Source organism: Protomyctophum bolini (assembly GCF_963924005.1).
Source record: "Protomyctophum bolini genome assembly, chromosome: 12".
NCBI classification, from domain to species: Eukaryota; Metazoa; Chordata; class Actinopteri; order Myctophiformes; family Myctophidae; genus Protomyctophum; species Protomyctophum bolini.
The window spans coordinates 31,146,065-31,167,296 of NC_137873.1; the positions used below are offsets into that span (position 1 = coordinate 31,146,065).

Sequence of the window (21,232 nt, forward strand, 5' to 3'; positions counted from 1 at the left end):
TTAGTCATTTACTGTAAATGTGATATATATTTTACGAGTATATAATCTTTTTTTACATTGGACAACCAGAGGGGGGCGATATTTTTTAATATTACAGCCTGCCACATTCATTCAGTCAATTTCAATGCAAAGTAGTACAGTATGCCTACATGTGAACATTCAACATTGGTATCATTGAAGCAAATTATTTAAATACAAAAAATATATGCACATCCATTGGGAAAACACAGCTTCATTGTCACCATAATCAATGTTTCCTATACCCACAGATGTGCAAGATGCTTCTGAATGTGCCAAGGAGATCACCCCTAAGTAAGAGGTTTTCAACCACAAGTGGTCCTTGAAGTGGTTCCAGGTGGTCCCCAGCTAAATGATGGAGAGTTGGTAACCAAATGGACCCTTATTAGATCTCTTGAGATTGTAAAAATAAACGAAATTTCGTTTCATTTGACACTCTCAAGAGTTAAATTATTGCATTATCTGCATTACAAGAAGTCTACACAATTAGAGAATGTAGAATAATTATTTTGATCAATGTTTATCTCAACTAATTGTACCAACATCATCAGCAGGTTATAGCATGGAATTGTGGACACAATCGTATCCAAACAAACTTTAAGTCTGAGACGCTAAACAGTGGTCCGTCGCTCAAATGCTGAATAAATAATGGACCTTGATATGAAAAGGATTGACGTCCTTACAGGCGTATGCATAGGCTCAACTTATGTAACTTAGATAGCATTTTAAGTAGACATGGCACTCTATAGTGTATATGCAGTTTAATTATATAGATATTCCACTGTTCTTAGCTAGATTCATAGTATGATTCATGATGACTTATTATGCATTTGATGTATTAACATGTTTTTGTTCTTGCTTACTGTAAGTTGCTCTGGAACCCATTTAGACCTGAGGCCACGTCTGTGTCACCTTATACAGTATACCACTTTAACCATTAATTTAAGCCGTTGCTGTAGATCTGCTATTTTTGAAAAATCGTGAAAATGTGGCTCAAATCATGGTGAACTTTTTAACTCAAATATTTGCGCGGATGTTTTCAAATGGGGCTCGCGGCCAAATACATAATAATTCTCGGGCCACCACTGACATAGAAACATATATATATATATTTAAAAAACTGTCAGGATTTAAAAGACATTTTGTAGAATCTAGTGTCAGCAGGTCTTAATGGGTGAAGAGCGTACAATTGTAAATTGTCTAGAATTTGCTTATGGCATCTGCGTTGCCCAGGGTGATCCCTGCGGCGGCGTCACCACCGCCGAGCAACTTCTTCTTGTACTTCCTCTTCACACAGACGACGCTGACCGCGGTGACGACCAGCATGACGGCCAGCACGGACACCGAGGCGGCCACGGCCGTGGTGGTCACGTCCATGCCGTCGCCCTTGTGCTGACACCTGTCCCCGTAGTACCACCAGTCGTCTCCCACAGCACACCTGGTGGACGGAGGGAGGAATAGAACCACAAATAATTAGAAAAGACCAGTGGTGGGAAAAAGTATACTCCATAACTAAAAAACATCGCATGGATGCACCTGGAACGTATCCTCAGTGATGTATCCTGAGGTCAACAGGGTTTCGGGTCTCTCAACATAATACCCCTCACTCAGGCGACCCAGCCGGGACTGATCAAGTCCTGACTTACGTCCCAGTAGCTACTAGCGACCCTCAATCAGTCCCACTAGGGTAAAACCAGGGGCACACAATCCGTTGGAACTACTCCAGAACTACTCTGCCAGGGCTGGGAGGTACACTTCTGGCACATGGAGGCACCAGAGTCCCAGCACCAGACAGTTCATTCAGGAGTACTCCATATACTCGCATTCTTTACTTATAAATCTATGACAATCACGAGATATCACGTAGTAAGCTATTGATGATATTCACACGGCTGCCATCTTGCCAGCAAGGTGATACCTAGGTGACACTTTCCATAGACAACCCATTCATTCAGTTTTTGTTTAACAAAAATCCACCGTAGACATTTTATGAGGTATTTGCTGTCAAGAAATTACTTGCAGATGATTATTTTCCAAAGTATCGGAGTATGGAAGCGCTCGTTATCAGTAAAGCAACCTCCTGCTGCCTCCTGCATTATGTGCACATTCAAAACAGGTGGTAGGCCGCCGCCTACGTACAGTACAGTATGGGTCGTTGAGTGATAGTCAACGAGCACTTCTAAACTCCAGCACTCCACACAAAAAATCATCTGAAAGGAATTTTTGCCTAGCTCATAAAATGTCTACATGGTTTTTTATGAAACAAACACTTTACAGATTGAAAGAGGGTAGTTCAAGCTTTCCCTACAGATGCAATGTTGGTGATTTTAACGTTGTTTGGATTAATGGGTTGTCTATGGGAAGGGTCACCTAGGTATCACCTTGCTGGCAAGATGGCCGATGGGCAGTATTTGAAATACATGTATTTGAAATACTTTTTTGTATTTTGTAATTTGTATTTCGCTGGGATGGAAGAAATGAGATGTATTTTGTATCTAAATACTTTCAGATTGAGTATTTTCTGTATTTCAAATACATAAAATACTTTTTTTGTTATAATGTAATTTTATTCTCAAATGGACACATGTTAAACATTTACACTGCCTCAGTTTAAACTGTAGGGGCAAAACACACAACACAATGTGTGATGTCACTTCTATTCCGCCTTCTGATTGGCTTACACACTCACATTGAACCACAAATGAGAGGCAGAGTAGGGCGGGCCTTCAGTTGTTGGAGTCTTGGAGACTTACCTCACATCTTCAAATGATTACTTGGTTCCCCCGGAGATAAAAGGTATGTATTAATCTAAACATATTTGGATATTGCAAGCTAAGGCAAGCTTACAAAAGGACATATTTAAATATTAGTAACGTAGTGGAAGGTGAAGGGACAAGGGAGGCTTTAGAACTGGGCATGTCTGACCCTGGACAGGCAGACACATGGAAGTGAACAAAACAGGGCACATCAAACAACCAACATATGTTAAATAAATATGTTTGTTCTACTGTTTGGAGCCTAAATGTGCAGGTGCAGTACTATTTCAACACAGGGTGGGTGTATAATTCTATTTTTGGTGTTATGTTTGGCTGGATCAGTCACAAAAAACACACCTGACTGCAATTCATCTCATTAAAAAGTAACAGCTGCCACCTAGTGGCAACTGTTACTTAGATGGGAGTGTTTGGTAATTTTTTAGTTACCATTCCTTTGTGGGTCCTGTTTTATTTGCTTAAAATATAAAGTGTATCATTCTTAATAATCTTCAATGTATTAGACATTCTGACAGGTCATTAATTTAATATTTGGCAATCAATTATGAACTTATTTACTTATCATACATGTTCATGAAAATGTATTTTCATGTATTTTCAAAATACAAAATACGTATTTGTATCTCAAATACATTTCTCAGACCAGTATTTGTATATTGTATTTAGATTTTTTGACCCAGTATTTGTATTTTGTAACAAAATAAAATGTCAATGTATTTTGCCCATCTAATCATCAATGAAGTAAAAGTATCAATACTGCACTATTGGTATAAAAATTACTTAAAGTACCAAAGTGGAAAGCTACTCATTATGCAGAATGTCGCGTTACACAATATATAAAGTAATTAGTAAAGTTCTCAAATAATTGTAGTGGAGTAAAAGTATGCCTCTGAAATGAACAAATACCTCAAAATTCTACTTAAGTACACTACTTAGTTACTTTCCACCACTGAAAAAGACAACAGCCTGGTGTTTGGCATTTGATGAGTCAACGGTCTGTCTCGAGAGACTATTATTGTCCAAACCTTTCAAAAATAGCTCTGCGACACTCTGTGAGGACTTAAATCATTACATTATTAATACCCAGCTCATCTACAAAGCCAAAGGCATGACGAGACTCCCACCGAGGGAAAAGGATAGTCAATGTTTAGGCCTGTCACAGGCAGTCCCGCCCCCTTTCATGACGACGACAAGCCCAGGAAATAATTCCCCATTAATTTTCCCCATTTATTTAAAGATCTGTAAGCTTCGGACAAAGCCAACTCAGATCATGACAAATCATGACAATAAATAAACAAAATTTTTGGGCCACACAAATAATTAGAAGGAAAAAAAACGGCAGGGTACACTTTTTTTTGTTGTTTTTCTTCTTTTGTAATTATTTGTTTGGCCCAAAATATTGTGTTTATTGTCATGATTTGTCACGATCTGAGTTGGCTTTGTTTCGAGTCTTACAGATCTTTAAATGAATACTTTTTGAAATGTCTATGGAAAGAAATGCATGGGGAATTATTTCCTGTCGTCGTCATGAAAGGGAGCGGGACTGCTCTATAGACCGATTCCGTAGCGGGTCTCATGGTCGCAGCCTACGTATTTCCTGTAGGCGGACTCGACGTAGCTGCGGGGTTTAAACCATCACCAGGCGCATCTCTTCCACTACAGTGAACGGCAGAGTGACTGATGTTAGTTTGCCTCAAACTTTACTCCTTTACCTGCTTTTTTACTAACACTAACATTACAAAGATGCCCAGAACATCGAGATGAACCTGTGTAGTTTATGGCTGCTCCAACAGTAGTGGCAACATTTAAAAAAAAACGAAAAAAAAACGGAATGTCTAATATCCACCGCGGTGACTGAGACCAGAGCCATTGAGTAATGGTTGAGACGAAGCAGTGAAAGATACATAACGCCAGTCTTACCCAATACCAAATCTTTCTGTTTTATTAACACAAGGCTGCTGTACTTTATACCTCATACTTTAAATGCTTAGTATGAGGTATAAAATACAGCAGCCTTGTGTTCATAAAACAGAAAGATTGGGTATTGGGTAAGACTGACATTATGTATCTTTCAGGACCTTTCACTGCTTTGTCTCAAACATTACTCAATGGCTCTGGCCTCAGCCACCGCGGCGGATATTTTGACATTCCGTATTTATTTATTTTTTATGTTGCCACTACTGTTGGAGCAGCCATAAACTACACAGGTTCATCTCGATGTTCTGGACATCTTTGTAATGTTAGTGTTAGTAAAAAAGCAGGTAAAAGAGTAAAGTTTGAGGCAAACTAACATCAGTCACTCTGCCGTTCACTGTAGTGGAAGAGATTCGCCTGGTGAGTGTTTAAACCCCGCAGCTACGTCGAGTCCGCCTACAGGAAATACGTAGGCTGCGACCATGAAACCGCTACGGAATCGGTCTATAGACTCCAATGCATTCCGTAAACGTCCGGTGTCCCTAATAGAAGTCTACAGTATGTAGAAGACTGGATTGGACTGGCCCCCATGAAGTGAACGGAGTTGTCGTAACTCTGTCTTACTCTATGGCTCTGACTCAATCAATCAAGTTGTCACTGTTGACATAAAGGTACATAGACTTGCGTGTTGGCAATAGAAAAGTGCTCACCTGCAAGCAGCTTGGCCCTCAACCTCCACACAGACTCCGTCATTCTGGCACTCTACAAGGGAGCAAGGTTCAGGGAGTGGTGCAGTTGGCGTGGGGATGGAGGTAGTAGGCCCGGTGGTGGTGCTTGTGACGGGTGACGCGGTTGTCATGGGTAACGTGAGATGAGACGCATCTGGAGAGAGAGGGGTGGAGGAAAGAGTTGCTGTGTGCACTGTGTAGTCACGTGGAAGTGCTCTTTGAGGTCAGGTGAAGTGGATTTGTGAATCTGTAATGCAATCATGTTTCACTGGCGGTGAACTGTTAATTGTATATTAACATTATGGCGCTGCACTCCATGGCAAATTAATGTTGTATGGCAGCATGACTGTTTTCTATAGACCAAGTAGGGGACAGAATGATTACAGAAATTGTTTCGCAAGGACAGTTTTTTCCCCCCTGGCCTTTTCCTTATATTACATGCATGTAATATAACATTTTTATATTACAGGCATGTAATGTAACCAAAATGCAAATGGGATTGACATTCAAAATGGTAAATGCGGCAAATGGTAAATCCCTCAGTACCCGCATATCTGACTAATTACCTCCAAAAATGAGAGACAGAAAAAGCCAGACAAATATCTTTAAAAAAAATGCAGATCACTGGCTTCCTTTAAAACAGTCACGTTCCTGGGGTTCTGGATGTTACGGGGACCCCCACACGGTAACTATATATGTCATTTCTCGACCTTTTCCAACGTGGGGCGGCTCGCCGGAACCGGGCCGGCACCCTGGCAGAGTTCCTGGGGGTCTGGAACTTCCGGGGAACCCCACACGGAGTTGCACCACTCACCTCACATGGGTGTGATTTTTCCCTACTCTCCCTACTGTAAATCCTTTTAGACCGCGCCTGACTGTCACCCTGTTGCTGTTTGCAATTAGTCTAATAAAGTATTCAATTTATTTGAATTGAACATTTGTGAGAGGGAGGATGACTGATTTAAGCAGTCACACCTGGCCTGAGTCAAACTAGAACTGGACTCAGAGCTGGGTGTGGCTGCGCACCTGTTGTGCATGGACTTGATCAAGGCACAGCAGGTTAAATCAGTCATCTCCACAAACACTCGAGAGAGCCTCTGTCTGGACAGTGGAGAGCCATCTGCTCTCCTGTGTAAACTGACATTGTGAATTTGTGATGCTTTCAAAAGGTTATGCCCTGGCTTAAGAGGAATAAAACAGCCTTCTTGAGAATAACTGCCTGTGTCGTGTCCTTCCTGGACCTGGGTAGTGACTACACTGTCACAACGTTTTTCTTCTCATACCTTCCATGGATAGGAGGAAGATGGCGTCTCCACCCTTGATGAAGTCCCTGCTCTTGGCTCTGAGATGGGTGAGGTACACTGGTGTTCCTTCTCCTGGCCCTCGGAAATACCTGCTCCCGTCTTCGCCAGTCACCTCGGTACCAACCTTGCGAGGGTCATCCCAGTACAACAGGTCAGAGTCTATAGATGTAAAAAACATTACCAACATTAACTGATATATCACTGACTTGGGAGTTAAAACATCCCAACTGGACAGAATAGAGCAATGTCTGGTTCCGAAACGTTTTGTGAAAACATCAGATCTACAAGCTCACAACACTGAGTAAAGCGACGTGCTGTGAGCTCATAGATCGGCTATTTTCACTACTCCTTAAACATTAGTTTTCTATGGAATTTCTTAGACTTTTATTTGATTTATTCATGAAATTACACAATTTGTTTTTAATTCATGATTTATTTTTCTTTCTTTCTTTTTTTCTTAATTGTTTTATAAAAAACAATAAAACAATTATAATAAAATTAATAAAAATAAAGGGACCCATGAAAATGTGTCTGTGACCCACAAATGGTCCTGACCCAGTGTTTGGGAACCAGTGGAACATAGAGCATGATGAATCCTTCTAATGCTTCAGTTTTAGAGAGGTTTCTGTACTTGTACTTAGTTTCTTGGTGGGGTCTGTGGTGACACTGCGCTGGTTGGACATGCGCAGCTGGATGTGTGGGTTCTGGTCCATGAGCATCATGGTGATCTGCTTCCACGGACACGGATACGGATACGGCCCCGGCGTGTCGTTAGCCCTGGCCGTCAGGTGGGCGTAGGCCGAAAGCTCGCCGGGGTACCCTGCCTTTCCGCTCGGGTACAGGCCCATCTGGAAGGTGTAACCCTCCTTGGAGCGGAACGGAGGACTGTAGATCTTCGTGTCTGGCGAAGTGTTCTCCATGACGTTGCTGAAGTTCTTCACGCGCCAGACGTGTTCTGGACAGCGGGTCTCGGAGAGGTTGATGTCGTCCAGGGACAGCCCTCCTACGGAGGGACCTGGGGTCCCTTTAATTCCCTGGAACACCACTCTGAACTTCTTCGTCGCGTCCAAACTCACGTGGTGCAACTGCCACTGATCCTGTGGCGGACCTGTGACAGAAATATCTGCCATTAGCCTGATTTAAACTGTGTCGTATGCGGTACAATGGGCTCTACGCACGCAGAATAACTCTTCCTACTTCCTTTACAGGTGTTACCGATGATTCTAATTAAGGCCCTGTTCCATTTAGTGTACAGTGGTTCTCAAACATTGTAATTTCAATGACCCCCATAACTGTCAGAGTTACAGACCCGTACGGGGCCATTTGGACACTTTGAGACCCACTGGTGTAGCAGAGTGTTTCCAGTGAGCCAACACGCACAATAGCAGCACGCTGACTCTGTTTGACCAGAATGGAACAGAGCCTTCATTAGTATCATCGGTAACATCTGTGAAGGAAGTAAGGGGACCCAAGTTTGTTTCCAAAATGACGTGTGTGCATATAGCCCATTGTCCTGAAAATGTCACAGGATCACAACACATCGTTGTGATCTTGTAGATCTGCTATTTTCTCCTATTTTCCTCTGCAGTAAGCAGACATTGTGCTTTACCAATGAAATGGCACAATAACAAATTCTGTGAAAAGTATACAGTGGTATATTCACCATCTATTGTCTTTATAAAGCGCAGGGCTCCGTAGGGGTTGAGGCTGTCGTACTCTCGCACCCAGATATGCAGGACGTCAGCAGCACCCCCACTGTTGTAGTAGAAGAACTGCAGGCACTGGTAACCTCGTTTGGGGTAGAGCAGCCTGGTCTCAAGTTCAGCCGTGTAATTGAGGCTGGAGTTGCGAGTGTTAAAGTGCATGAAATACCCAGAGCCTGCAGATAACGACACAGTTTTATCTCCATTAGTATCAGTATACAGTACGTGGTCAATTGTTTCACAATTAAACACACTGTACTTTGAATGCAGGGTAAGAGTGGAATTGATAACAATAACACTGGTGGGAAGTAACTAAAGTAAATCTCAAGTGCTCAAGTGTACTTAACACTAGCATGTCTGAACTAAATTCACTCCTACTCAGTCGGCTAAAAGGTCAGGACCGTGTTTTTTGTGCGATTTGATTGGCCACTCTCTCCCCCACTCTAATGATCTTCACACCTCCCGACAGCCGGAGACGGCATTGTTCAAGCCTGCATTCCATTTCCAACTAATTAGATCATATATGTTTGGCTGGTTAACTTGGAATTTGTTTACAATTTTGATAAGATAATAGGAATAGGAATACAATGATTATTATCCATGATGAGGGATGTTATTGAATGCTCGGTTAGACTCACTCGACCGACATTTCCTTTCCATGGAGCGAGAATGCTTGCCGATGCGATTCTAAATAAAAATGACGATTCTAAATCATTTCAACGAGATAGACCTACAGAACCTCTAAATGTTGTGTCAGTCAAAAGAACAGTTCTGCCCGTAGTCTGTAAACTTTTTCTGCAAGCGACGTGGAACTGAATTCAATTCTGCCTGCACGCACGCAAGGATCGATCTTTCTTTTTTTTCCTCTCATAAATAAATTCTTCTTCTAAATGTTACAACTAACTAATTCCTCATGTGTATACAAAATGTAGGCTACTCACAACATGTAACAATGTCTTTCAATTCTCCCAAAACGGAAAAAAATATATTGTGAAATATGGTGTGTTGACTGACTGGCATATTGTTTCCACCAAGCGCATAGCTCAATAGATGAATAAATAGATAAATAAATGTTGACTATACACGCCATCTTTATAGCATAAATATGTAAGGTGGCAACGATAAAAATAAATCAATTCGGAGGTCACGCTAAAACCGAGCCTGCTGTGGATGTTCCACAGCCTATTCTGTAATATAAATATCACGGATCATGTTTTTTTTTTTTTCTCCAATATACCCCGCAGAAGGCAACCTGTTTGCCGAAACGTTGGAATTAATAATAACGTTTATAGCATCGTGACGAGCTGTGCGACCTCTTTCCTTTCTTAGTCAAAGGCTGTTTTCAATTAAATTACTTGGTAAACAAATTCCAAGTTAACCTGCAGCCAATTATGATCTAATTAGTTGGAAATGGAATGCAGGCTTGAACAATGCCGTCTCCAGCTGTCGGGAGGTGTGAAACTTCACTGCTTGCGGGGGAGAAGGGGTGACGGCGGTCAGTTTGACCGAAAAAGCCAGACCTACTATAGGTATAAGTATGCCTAAAATCATATTTACAAAACGTTTCAGATGGGGAAAAAACAGATAATTTCAATCGAATATTTAGACAAAGTCATGCAAGGGGAACTTTCTCAGGACGTCATGGGCAAAGAAAATCCACTTCAAAATCTCAACATCGGTCAGAAAGACTGGGTGGGGGTGAAAGTAACATTTACTTATTTATGTACTTAAGTGCAATTTTGAGGTATTTGTACTTTCCTTGAGTACATCAAATTTTCAGTACTTCTACTCCACTACATTTCAGAGGCAAATGTTGTACTTTTACTCCACTACATAACTATTTTAAAACTTTAGTTACTTTGTAGATTGATTTTGATTACAAAACATACATTAACCACTTCAGCCCTATACATTTTGGCAATTTGAAAATGGCTGATCTACAAGCTCACAATGCGTCGCATCAACAACACATTGTGAGATTGTAGTTTCAAAAGTTTTTTTTTTACACATTTGAAAACATGAAATGGGACATTCTGCGTAACGAGTACTTTCTACTTTTGGTACCTTTTTTTTAATGCCAATGCTTTTGTACTTTACTCATGTACATTTTGAATTACGGACTTTTACTTGTATAACATGGGAGTAGTTCTACATTGCACTACTGATACTTTTAGTTTTAGTTTTTTCTGCCTTTATTGATAGTTTCAAGCGAAGCTAGACAGGAAAGAGGGAGAGGGAGAATGGGAGAGACATACAGCAAAGGTCGTCATGAACGGGACTCGAACACGCGACACGCTGTCAGGCCAGAGCCCATATATGTGGCATGCGCCTGGACCACTAGGCCAGCGGGCGCCGATACTTCACCACTGCAGGGTATTCTCACCAGAGCATTGGCCCATGTTGGAGTAGTCAGTGCTGGGGCCGCCAGCAGCTTGTGATACTCTGGTCCATGGCGCAAACACTGATGCAGGTGTAGCCTGCACCATGCCACAGATGTTCTCCAGCTCAAAGTCACAGGAGTCTAGGAACGTGGCGCTTTTGGCTACATATACAGCACACACACACACACACACACACACTTCATGTACTTCACATGTCTCACCGCAACAACAACAGGCATAATAGAACTTTGACCTATTGTAAATGTCCATGCATGGATCTATTTCCATGCAAGCAAGCATGCAGTTCATGAATCATTTCATTAGCAGTTGGCAATGCATTAGTTGCTATTAAAGTTACTGACGGAGGTAACCAAAGACAAGACCACTGGAATAAAACCCAAACGTTCAAGGACAACATCATATAGAATTATAGATTATATTGATCAAAAGAATAGCAGATATACAAGCTCGTAGCTCGTTTTGAGATCGACCATTCCCAACATTTTTCAAATGTTTTTAAACATTTTGCTTATAATGACATGCGCAAAATAGGGGCCGATCATTGATTGAATATGTTATTACATTATTGTATCTTATAATTGTATCTTATAATCAATCAAATCGAATTAAAATTAAACGTTTCGCTTATAATGACATGCCCAAAATAGGGGCCGATCATTGATTGAATATGTTATTACATTATTGTATCTTATAATTGTATCTTATATAATCAATCAAATCAACTATACTTTGAATAGACTCGGGACGGGATCTTACTGCAGTTGTAGAGGCGGCTCAGCTTGAGCAGGTCATAGTCGCTGAACTCCATGCGCTGGCCGATCACGTCGCTGAAGGCGGCGATCTTTGTGACGATGGTGGGCTCGGTGCCGTTGCGGAAGGCGTTCTTACTGTAGTGCATCATGGAGCCATAGTCGTAGGGCACTCCCAGGGAGCTGCTGGTGGTGTCGTCGTAGGTGTTGAAGTTGTGTTCTCTACCTGTGTAACGCAAGAGCAGAGCATTACTCCCGGGCCGCGTCGGGGCGGACACCTTAATTGTCGCAAACTCTTCTCCCTTCCGACTATGGAATGAACTTCCCATTGCAATCAGAACGGCAGACTCACTCCCAATCCTCTGCCGTAGTCTGAAAACCCACCTCCTCAGACCCCATCTTGGCCCGTAGCACTTGCCGTAGCGCTTGCACTAGCAGCCTCGACGACCTTACAGGCGTATGCAGAGGTTAACCTGTTACAGTTTATTATAATCCTAATGAAGAATAAATTAATCAATCCACTTTGCTATCCATTTTATTAGCTTTAGTTAAGCTGCTCTTTATCTTATTTTTCTCAGCCATGCCAGTACACTACACTGCACATTAATCATACTAATCACTGCACACTTCAGATAAAGGAGATTAGTTTATTCATTATTTATTGGCTATGCCTGTGAGAATGTGTTCTCACAAGCAAGTGAGATAAGGGAATTGATTTACTACAGTAACATTGGAGGAATATTTTGACTGCTAGGGGAGGCATATGTTGAAGTCACATTACACATTTGTGTAGACATGGATATCATGGAGGTCGGCGTGAACTCATCAGAAACTTTTTTTATTGTCATATCACAGGTTTACAGCCAGATGTAATGAAGGGGTGAATATCTTTGGTCCGACGTCCTAACAGTCTGCCGCGCAATAGTCCGACATCTAACCCTAACCGCACGTGGAAGCCATGGGTGAGTCTTAACCGGCCACGCTGGAGCCATCGGTGAGCACATATGTTGGAGCCACGGGTGAGTCTTAACCGGCCATGTATGTGTCTTAACCGGCAATGTATGTCGGAGCCATGGGTGAGTTTTAACCAGCCACGTATGTCGGACTATTGGTACGTCGGATTAACATATGCGACATTTGTTTTTGAGTGGTGCAACCACTCCAAGGAACAGCAATGTCCGTGTTCACCTATGTGTTGGTTCACCTATGCATGTGTTCATGAGCACCAGTATGACTTACTACCAGTAGGGGCGCTGTTGTGCCAGAAACAGAGAGAGAGAGAGAGAGAGAGAGATAGTATTAGTGCTGCACTGTTGCCTGCTAATGAGAGAGAAAGAGAGAGGGGAGTTGCAACACTCAGTTCACACAGGTGTGATTTTTGTATAAGCTCTATATGTAGTTTCAGGAAAGAAGGGAGGGGGGGGGGGGCAGATAGAGGGAGATCACAAGGAGAAACACATAGGCATTTTGGATTATCAGTGACCACTCTAAGGGTTTAGATCAGATGTGTGGCTATACAGGCAATACCTTCTGAGATGCGGTCCCACATGATAGTGACGTAGTCATCGCGGTCCGACCTGGACTGCTCATGCCAGAAACCCAGAGCATGAAGGAACTCGTGTTCGATGGTTGCAATGCGATCACATCCGCTCCCTATGGACAACCTCTGCTTCCCAACGTGCCGGTTACCCACAGAGGAAAAACATCTTGGGATGAAGTAACAAGAATTCCATAAAAACCAGCACACATAGGCCAAGCATCAACTTTCTCAAGAACATTCTTATTTCTCCCAATGTAGTCGTTGCCAGTGCAATTCCCCATGTGGTCCCTGTTGCTGCTGTCCCCATTGTTGGCCTGGGGCGGCTACAGACGACTCCATGGAGCAGTACAGTACCCCTCCGTAGGTTCGTCTATTAGTCTACCATGCACCTTTTATTGTGGATCACATTGCTTTTATATTTAATTTGTCTCTGTCATCAGGTATAGTCCCCAATGTTTGGAAATCAGCACATGTCCCACTGCACAAAGGTGGTGAGGGTGACAGTATAATGATCCCAATAACTCTACCGGCCAATTTCAAAACTCCCCTGTCTCTCAAAAATGTTGGAGTCTTTAGTAAATAACCAGTTAAAACCATGCCTTGCACACTAGTCTATGGAGACATAATCTATCGTCATACAGCTGCCTCCACACTCAAGCCTCTGGACTCGGTTTACTACTCAGCTCTGAGGTTTATTACTGGTGACAGCTACGATACTCATCACTGTACTCATCACTGTACCCTGTATGATAATGTGAGCTGGTCTTCTCTGACTGAAAGACGCAATAATCACTGGCACCTCTTCATATATATAAAGCCCTGGTCTGAAAATCATATATTTCATCCATGTTACATCAGAAACCTAGTCGCATTGTAACTCGCTCCAGTGATTGGCTCCTGGTCCCTTTTGCCAACTCTGAACTTGGAAAGGCTGCTTTCAGCATCGGTGCACCTGATTCTTGGAATCTCTTGCAACAAGAACTTAAACTTAAAACCCTAGCTGGCATCAATTGGTAATTTTAGGAATATACTCAATAACCGTCCATCCAGCTGTATGTTGCTGTTTTAACTTATTGCTGAATATATGATTGTTTTTTAGTTACTGTTTTTATAGTTTATATGTAATCTTGGCATCATTGTAAATGAGGGGTACGCCTTCAGTGGTCTCTCCGAGAATTTAAATAATGGTTGAATGAATGTGCCTCCACCGATACACACATGCCCTCACAGGCCACTTATTTTCACTTGCATGTCAAGTAAGTAGCCCCGTTTGGAACCTCATCTTCCGCTGTTGGCTCAGAGAAGAGTTTCCGTGGCAAGGTATCCCTGCATAGGGCGAAATGGGTCGAGCTCTCCAAAAGCTGTGGCGAAAACCCTTTTCGCAGTATCGTATCCAAAAAGTAAAGGTATTTCTAAAGAGCTACAGATGATAAACTTATAGGAGTGGAAAGTAGAATTTTAGAGGAGGGTGAAACAAACGCTTAAATCAGGCTAAAATTGCTTATTTAGCCAGTCTGTCAGCCCCCATCCCATGCATGTTCAGTACTAAAAAAATGTACTTTCCATTACCCCAAGTTACATGCAAGATAGTTTGAATTATTTATTTAATTAATTAATCTGAAGAAATACCATTTTACCAACTTTTTGGATACGATACTGCTATGAGGGTTTTTGCCACTGCTGGAGTGCTCGCCTCGACCCATTTCGCCCTACCTTAATTGCCACGGAACCTCTTCTCTGAGCTAACAGCGAAGAGTGGTGAGGTTCCAAACGAGGTTAGGAGTCAAGTCCAGTTCCCCTCTCCGCTGGACACTCTGGTGAGGGCAGCAGAGAAATGGACTTTGAACAAGCATGCTATCTGGCTAGTCGGAGAAGTATAGGTTCAGCAAAATTATACATTCATTTCACAAGGCCGCTCCACCTTAAGTTCCTCAGGAAATCATTCATAACCCAGGGCCACCTGATTATTAAACACCACATGTGGGAGCACTGTAGGTCCAATCAACCTCGGAGGGTCTCAAATTATTAACACTGTACATTTGTACTGTGGATTGATTTTTCACTCAAGCACAATTTACTGAAACTATCTATCCGTCCATCCATGATCAGTCAGTCACAGTATGAATGAATAGTTTATGAATGAATAGTTTATTTCGATCTTTCAGAATGAGACATTACACAAAAACACTTTACTTTTTCTTTTTAGGTGATCGAAAAGGCATAGGCAGAAGCTTAAAGCTTATTAGTGCCTATCCTTATCTCAATGTATTCCAAAATACTATTGAAGATATGCATAATAAACAAAAGTCACAGTAGATACCACAGTTCTTCCCTCTCTTTTTATTCCCAAAACTAGATTCTATAGTGCAGTGATCAGGACATAAATCCCCCGCCAGCCCAGCATCCCATCCGTGAACACCACCAACTGATGATTGTTGGAGTGTCCGGGGACACCACATGGAATTGAACGAAAATAACTTCTATTTCAAAGATATGAAAATCAGCATGAAAAGGATTATGGGCATGTGTTATTGTCTTACTTACCCTCCCCCTTTAAAAATGGAAATGTAGTTTGCTTCCCCAGTCCAGGGCTTGAAGTCGATACAAGTCTTAAGCCGATACTGTTCAAAGGCCTTCAGAATAACACCTTTTGCGTTGATCTCTGCAGAGAAGGGAGAATATATTAGATATGCCTTTCACACCCCATGCCATGGATCATTTCATAACAATGGGATATACAAGTTACATCTAAACTAAATCCCTGTAAACCTATCTATGCTTGCTCAAAGTTCAATGTTTTTCCACTTCCACAATCCACATGAGGCACTTAAATGTGCGGACTATAAATAATTGTATATATAAATATACAGTATACATACAATACCTGCAACAGAAGGCTCGCCACAGTACTGTATACAGTACATTGTGCAAAAACCTTAAATGCATTAGTGCATTGTATTTGTAAAATGTTCTCAATCAGGTGATTTAAAAGGCCAAAGTGCTAGACACTAAACGCTGGGAGGGTTGTCAGTCATATAAAATAATGATGAAATTATGTACATATCATATGAACACTTGTGGTGTGTTCACACGAGCAGACGCAAAGATACAGTCTACCATTCATTGTCAATGGAAGCCAGCGACATAATGATGCAAAGACAAAATGATGCATGTAGCTGCTCCAAATGATACTCCCATTCCTCTTTGCCTCTGTCCATGTGAACGCAACACAAGACCACATCATAGAGACATAGACTATGAACAGATGGCATCATATACTGTGCAGGATTGCACTTAATCACTTCTTAAACCCGCTAGTCTTATTGAAACAGGCTGAGTTCCAACTGTACTTCTGTAGTAGATATTTTTTTCTTTTCTTTTTTTTTGCTAATGGTCACTTTCTCCATTCATTGTCAATGGGAATTTAATGTTTGTGTAAGATGAAAATCTACACTAATAGACATGAGGTAGCAAGCCATTTTTATGTATTCTTACCCAGGTCATCCTCCATGTAGTATGGAACGGTCTTTGGCCACCTGTACTCATCACCTATTATGGAATTTCTCATTTGCTTCTGCAGCGGTCATCATCAGAGACAATCAAACATACTGTATATATTAGTCATAATTAGCCAAGGTGACTCTTATTTAATGGCATGTACAGCTTAAGGCTAACTCAGAGCCACTGCAAGTACCTCGTCAAGCACAATGTCACCCTCCACGAGATTCAAGCCTGCCTCTACAGAGACCAAGAACATCCAGTGTCAGTTTAATATTTCAAGGAGAATGGAAAGAGAATTATAAAATAACAGCATTAACAGATGTTGACAAACCTTCATTGATGTCAAAAATGTCACGGTCTCTTCCACCATCCACATCATATTCTGTAGAAGAAAAGAAAAACAGTAAACACTCAAATGATGTGCAGAATGATGCAGGAACAAAATCCTGGGTGTTAATTTTTACAATCTTTGAATTACTGTAACACTCAATATTTTACTGACTGGCTTGTGTATTTCCAGCAAACACTTACCTAATACTTTTGATGTGGGCTGAATGAAATGGGAATGATGAGAATTACTTATTGGCACAAAACAAAATCAATTTAAATACTGCAGGCAAAGTACACAATTATAATACAAGTTATATCACCTATTTGTCTAATCATCTCATCAGAAACTCTAAAATGTACTATATCTACAAGAGAAAAAAAATTCTCACCAAGCAGAGTGTGGTGCCACAAAGGAAATACACTAAGTGAAAAATAAACTCGTATTTTGGCTTCCTTCCCCACATAGTTGTGCTCTAAATGTCCTTCAACATGGGACAGTTGAAGTGTCTGTGTCTTGCAAAAACCTTGTAAACCTTGTTAAACGTAATTTCAGAAAGGTGCAAGCAAGGAAAAGGATTAAAGTACATATAAGCAAACAATAATTGACAGAGCTGTAAAGACTTAGCTATAAATCAACTGCAATCCACTCTGACCGAATATTTACACGTGAATGCAGATCAGGGGTCATCGATAGGGATAGATAGATAGATAGAATACTTTATTACTACTTTATTGGCAGTTTAAACAACTAAAATGTCATCAATTTAGAAAACATCAAGTGGACTATACACAAAGCTTTTTGTATTTCTTCATGGGTTTATGAGGTGACCGTACTTCATTAGACCCCTTGGTATGGTTATGTGCAATGATGTCTTGCCTTTGTATTTAGCCTTTCTTCACAAATCACAATATCATCCCCTCCCCTAACCCCTCCCACTTTATCATACAACAACAGCTGTGGAATGTGGCTTCACTTCAGGTGGATCAACACCCACCAGGCAAACCAGGCATACTTGATGAACTGGCGGGCGTGTCCACATGAAAACATAATTTTAAGACCCCTTTATTATTATATATAATAATAATACCTGATGATCATGTTTAGGGTGGAAAAGAATCACGGCACTCCCCTTTAAGTATGTCCGTACATGGATAGATGTGTCCGTGACAAAGACTTGGTCATGCCGGTGGCAAATTTTAGATTTACTTTTTTAAACACCATTATGATGTTTGAATACGATTTTTTCTTTTTAAATACTGTTTTTATTAGGCATTTTTTGTATGACATCAGAATATTAATGATAATGAGCAGTTCAGTTAAATAAAATGAAAAAAATAACAGGCAATGTAAATGTTCCACATACAATACATAATAAAAAAGACATAAATGTGATAAACATGAAAAAACTAAAAACAGTTAAACAATGAGTTTACAGACAAACAAAACAGACAACAGGACAGACACTCTTGCTCTCAAACTTTCCCAACATGTTGTTGTAAATTAAGTGAATTACAGACATTCTTTTTTTTAAATGATAAAAAAATAAAATAAAGAAAAAACACTTCCTTTTTTTTTTTTTTTAATTTTCTATTGTGCCATCTATTGTGTAGGAGGGATTAGCGTGCACCTATTGAAATATTCAATGAAGGGTTGCCATGTCTGGTAGAATCTATCTTCACTCCCTCTCTTGTCTCTTGTCTTCCAACAATGTCTGACAGTGATTTAAATATACTTTGCCAATATGATGTTAGTTTAGTGCAATGCCAGAACATATGAGCTAGAGTGGCCGGCGCCTGGCCACATCTGTCGCAGGCTGGATTCACATTTGGATACATTCTGTTGAGCTTTTCCTTTGACAAATGTAACCTGTGTAATATTTGAATCTGTATAAGACCATGCCTGGCACATACTGAAGAAGAGTGCACAAACTTTTGAGATGTAGACCATTGCTCGTCAGTGATAGATATTCCTAAGTCGTTTTCCCAAGCAGTTTTTAAATACTCCAAGGAGGCATTATTATCTAAACATGAGAGAGAATTATAAATAATAGAAACACCTCCTTTGAGCAATGGATCAGGTAGAAATATAGATTCCATTGATTAGTTGGGAGGTATGTTTGGAAATGAAGCAGTGTGTTGTGTTAAAAAATGTCGTATCTGTAGAAATCTAAAGAAATGTGATTGGGGTAAATTGAATTTGCGTCGTATTTGTTCAAAGGTCGGAAATAACCCATCAATATAAAGATCTTTGAAGGAGTGAATACCATTTCTATGCCACACTTTAAACAATGAGTCAGAAAGGGAAGGTAAAAAAGCATGGTTAGCAACCCTGGTACCAACCGAAATGCCTTCGTATTGAGAGCCACATTTTGAGAGAATGCGAGACTATGGAATTCTTTGGCAACTTAGTATATCTTGAGGCCACTGGGGAAAAGATTAAAGCTGACAACGATGTTGGGGGACAACATTGACCTTCAATAAATGCCCATGTAGGCAATTGATCTTGAAGCCAAAATGAGAGCGCACGTAAATTACACACCCAGTAATAGAGTTTGAAGTTAGGTAATCCCATTCCACCATCTGATTTAGGCCTCTGCAAAAAATCCTTCCTTATTCGGGGGTGTTTGAATACGATTTTGATCGTATTTACTACGACACTTAAGGCACAATAGGAGTTTACCTGCCTGGCAGTTAATCATGAGGGGCAGGCAGGTAAACTTATAGCATACATAATTATGGAGTTTGGGAACTGACCTCCATACGGCAAAAAAATATTTTGCATATGCAAATAATGATTTTATAATAATGTAAACTTTTTCATTTACAATAATGCCCTCTGCTGCTAAAGCTCATTAAGGAGTGGGCCAACTGAGCCCCCCCCCCCCTCCCTGCCAGAACAGTAGTGATTGTGGGTGAAATATGCAATTGAGAACATCAGGTGCACTGTTTAGTAAAGGATTGAGAACATCAGGTGCATTGTTTAGTAAAGGATTGAGAACATCAGGTGCATTGTTTAGTAAAGGATTGAGAACATCAGGTGCATTGTTTAGTAAAGGATTCATTTTAATGACAGAACCCAGCTGTTCTGTCATCCACTGATAGGCGCACCGATGCTAGGCCGGTTGTTTTCGTCTTTACCAACAGTCTGAGAAGATAATAGAATAGACAAATTAAAAAGATGAGGAGGATTTCATAAAAATCTACAGTATAAATACGTATTTCTATGACACAAACATAGAGATGCAGATGGAAAGAGGTGTTGTTAACAATCAGATACTCTTACATCCAGTTGGAGTGCGTTCCACAACGTCTATGCAAAAGCCATGGAGGGCTCTTTATGTGGTCACAAGGACCTTGGCCTGGATCATAAAATGCACAGGGAACCTGACCGTGCAAGGAGGACAGAATGGGAATGATGCGACATGACCTTCTGAATCTATAGTCAATGATGTCACAGCAGCAAGGGTGGGTGTTTTCAATGAAGATGCAGTATTAAAATGCCGTTTGAAGTTACAAACGTGAAAGTGAAATATATCCCTTTTAGGTTTAAAAGCTCTGGCATGTTTAAAAGTAAAATGTATGGAACATTCTTGTATCGGCTAGTAATGATGAGTGCCATAGGGAGCATGTACAAAGCGAATAGAACGGGGCACTATTGAACACTTGAACCCAGCAGGAGGTTGATCACCACAGGATAGAGTATGCCAGACTCTGATTGTATCTGTAGTATAGGGCCAGCAGCCACAGAGAAGCTCCTATCTGGAAGATAAGAGGAAAATAAATCTGTCCCACACACTCACTCAGAATGCATGGGATTCACAGTATCAAAGGCTCAGGCTACACTAAGATCTACTGTAGCAGCACGGGGATATAGAGGCGTCATCAACCCACATCAGAGGACGTTATTATATCATTTTTGAAACCCTGTAAAGAGCTGTTGCCGTGATGCTCAAAATAAAAAAACATCAGTATACTGAATGATTGGCCACATTTCCTTTCTAGTATCTTGGGAATAAAAGGAAGCTTAGACATTGGTCTGTAATTCTGAGGTAGAGATGGGTCCAGGCAGCACTCCAAGTTAGTCCAGGTTACTCCAGGTTTTCTTTTTTAGGATAGGCGACTGACGTCAGTCACCTACTTACGACCGTTGCTCAGTGGTGGAAAAAGTTGCCAATATTTTTTCTCAAGTAAAAGTACTACAACTAAATACTACAAAATAGAAATACAAGTAAAAGTTTGGAATTCAACATGTGCTTGAGTAACAGCACA

General features: G+C 40.9%; 1 protein-coding gene across 1 annotated transcript; it reads right to left on the reverse strand.

Annotated features, from left to right (window-relative positions):
• Window positions 1-1,218: 1,218 nt before the first annotated feature.
• mep1bb (meprin A subunit beta b) lies at window positions 1,219-19,662 on the reverse strand (the record flags this gene model as incomplete). The annotated part of the gene is made up of 13 exons (XM_080779013.1): window positions 1,219-1,456; window positions 5,417-5,588; window positions 6,718-6,897; window positions 7,370-7,846; window positions 8,402-8,617; window positions 10,825-10,983; window positions 11,600-11,818; window positions 13,120-13,298; window positions 15,677-15,794; window positions 16,628-16,706; window positions 16,827-16,870; window positions 16,965-17,015; window positions 19,644-19,662. The coding sequence occupies 13 exons, from the start codon at window positions 19,660-19,662 to the stop codon at window positions 1,219-1,221; spliced, it is 2,151 nt and encodes a 716-aa protein (XP_080635139.1).
• Window positions 19,663-21,232: the final 1,570 nt, after the last annotated feature.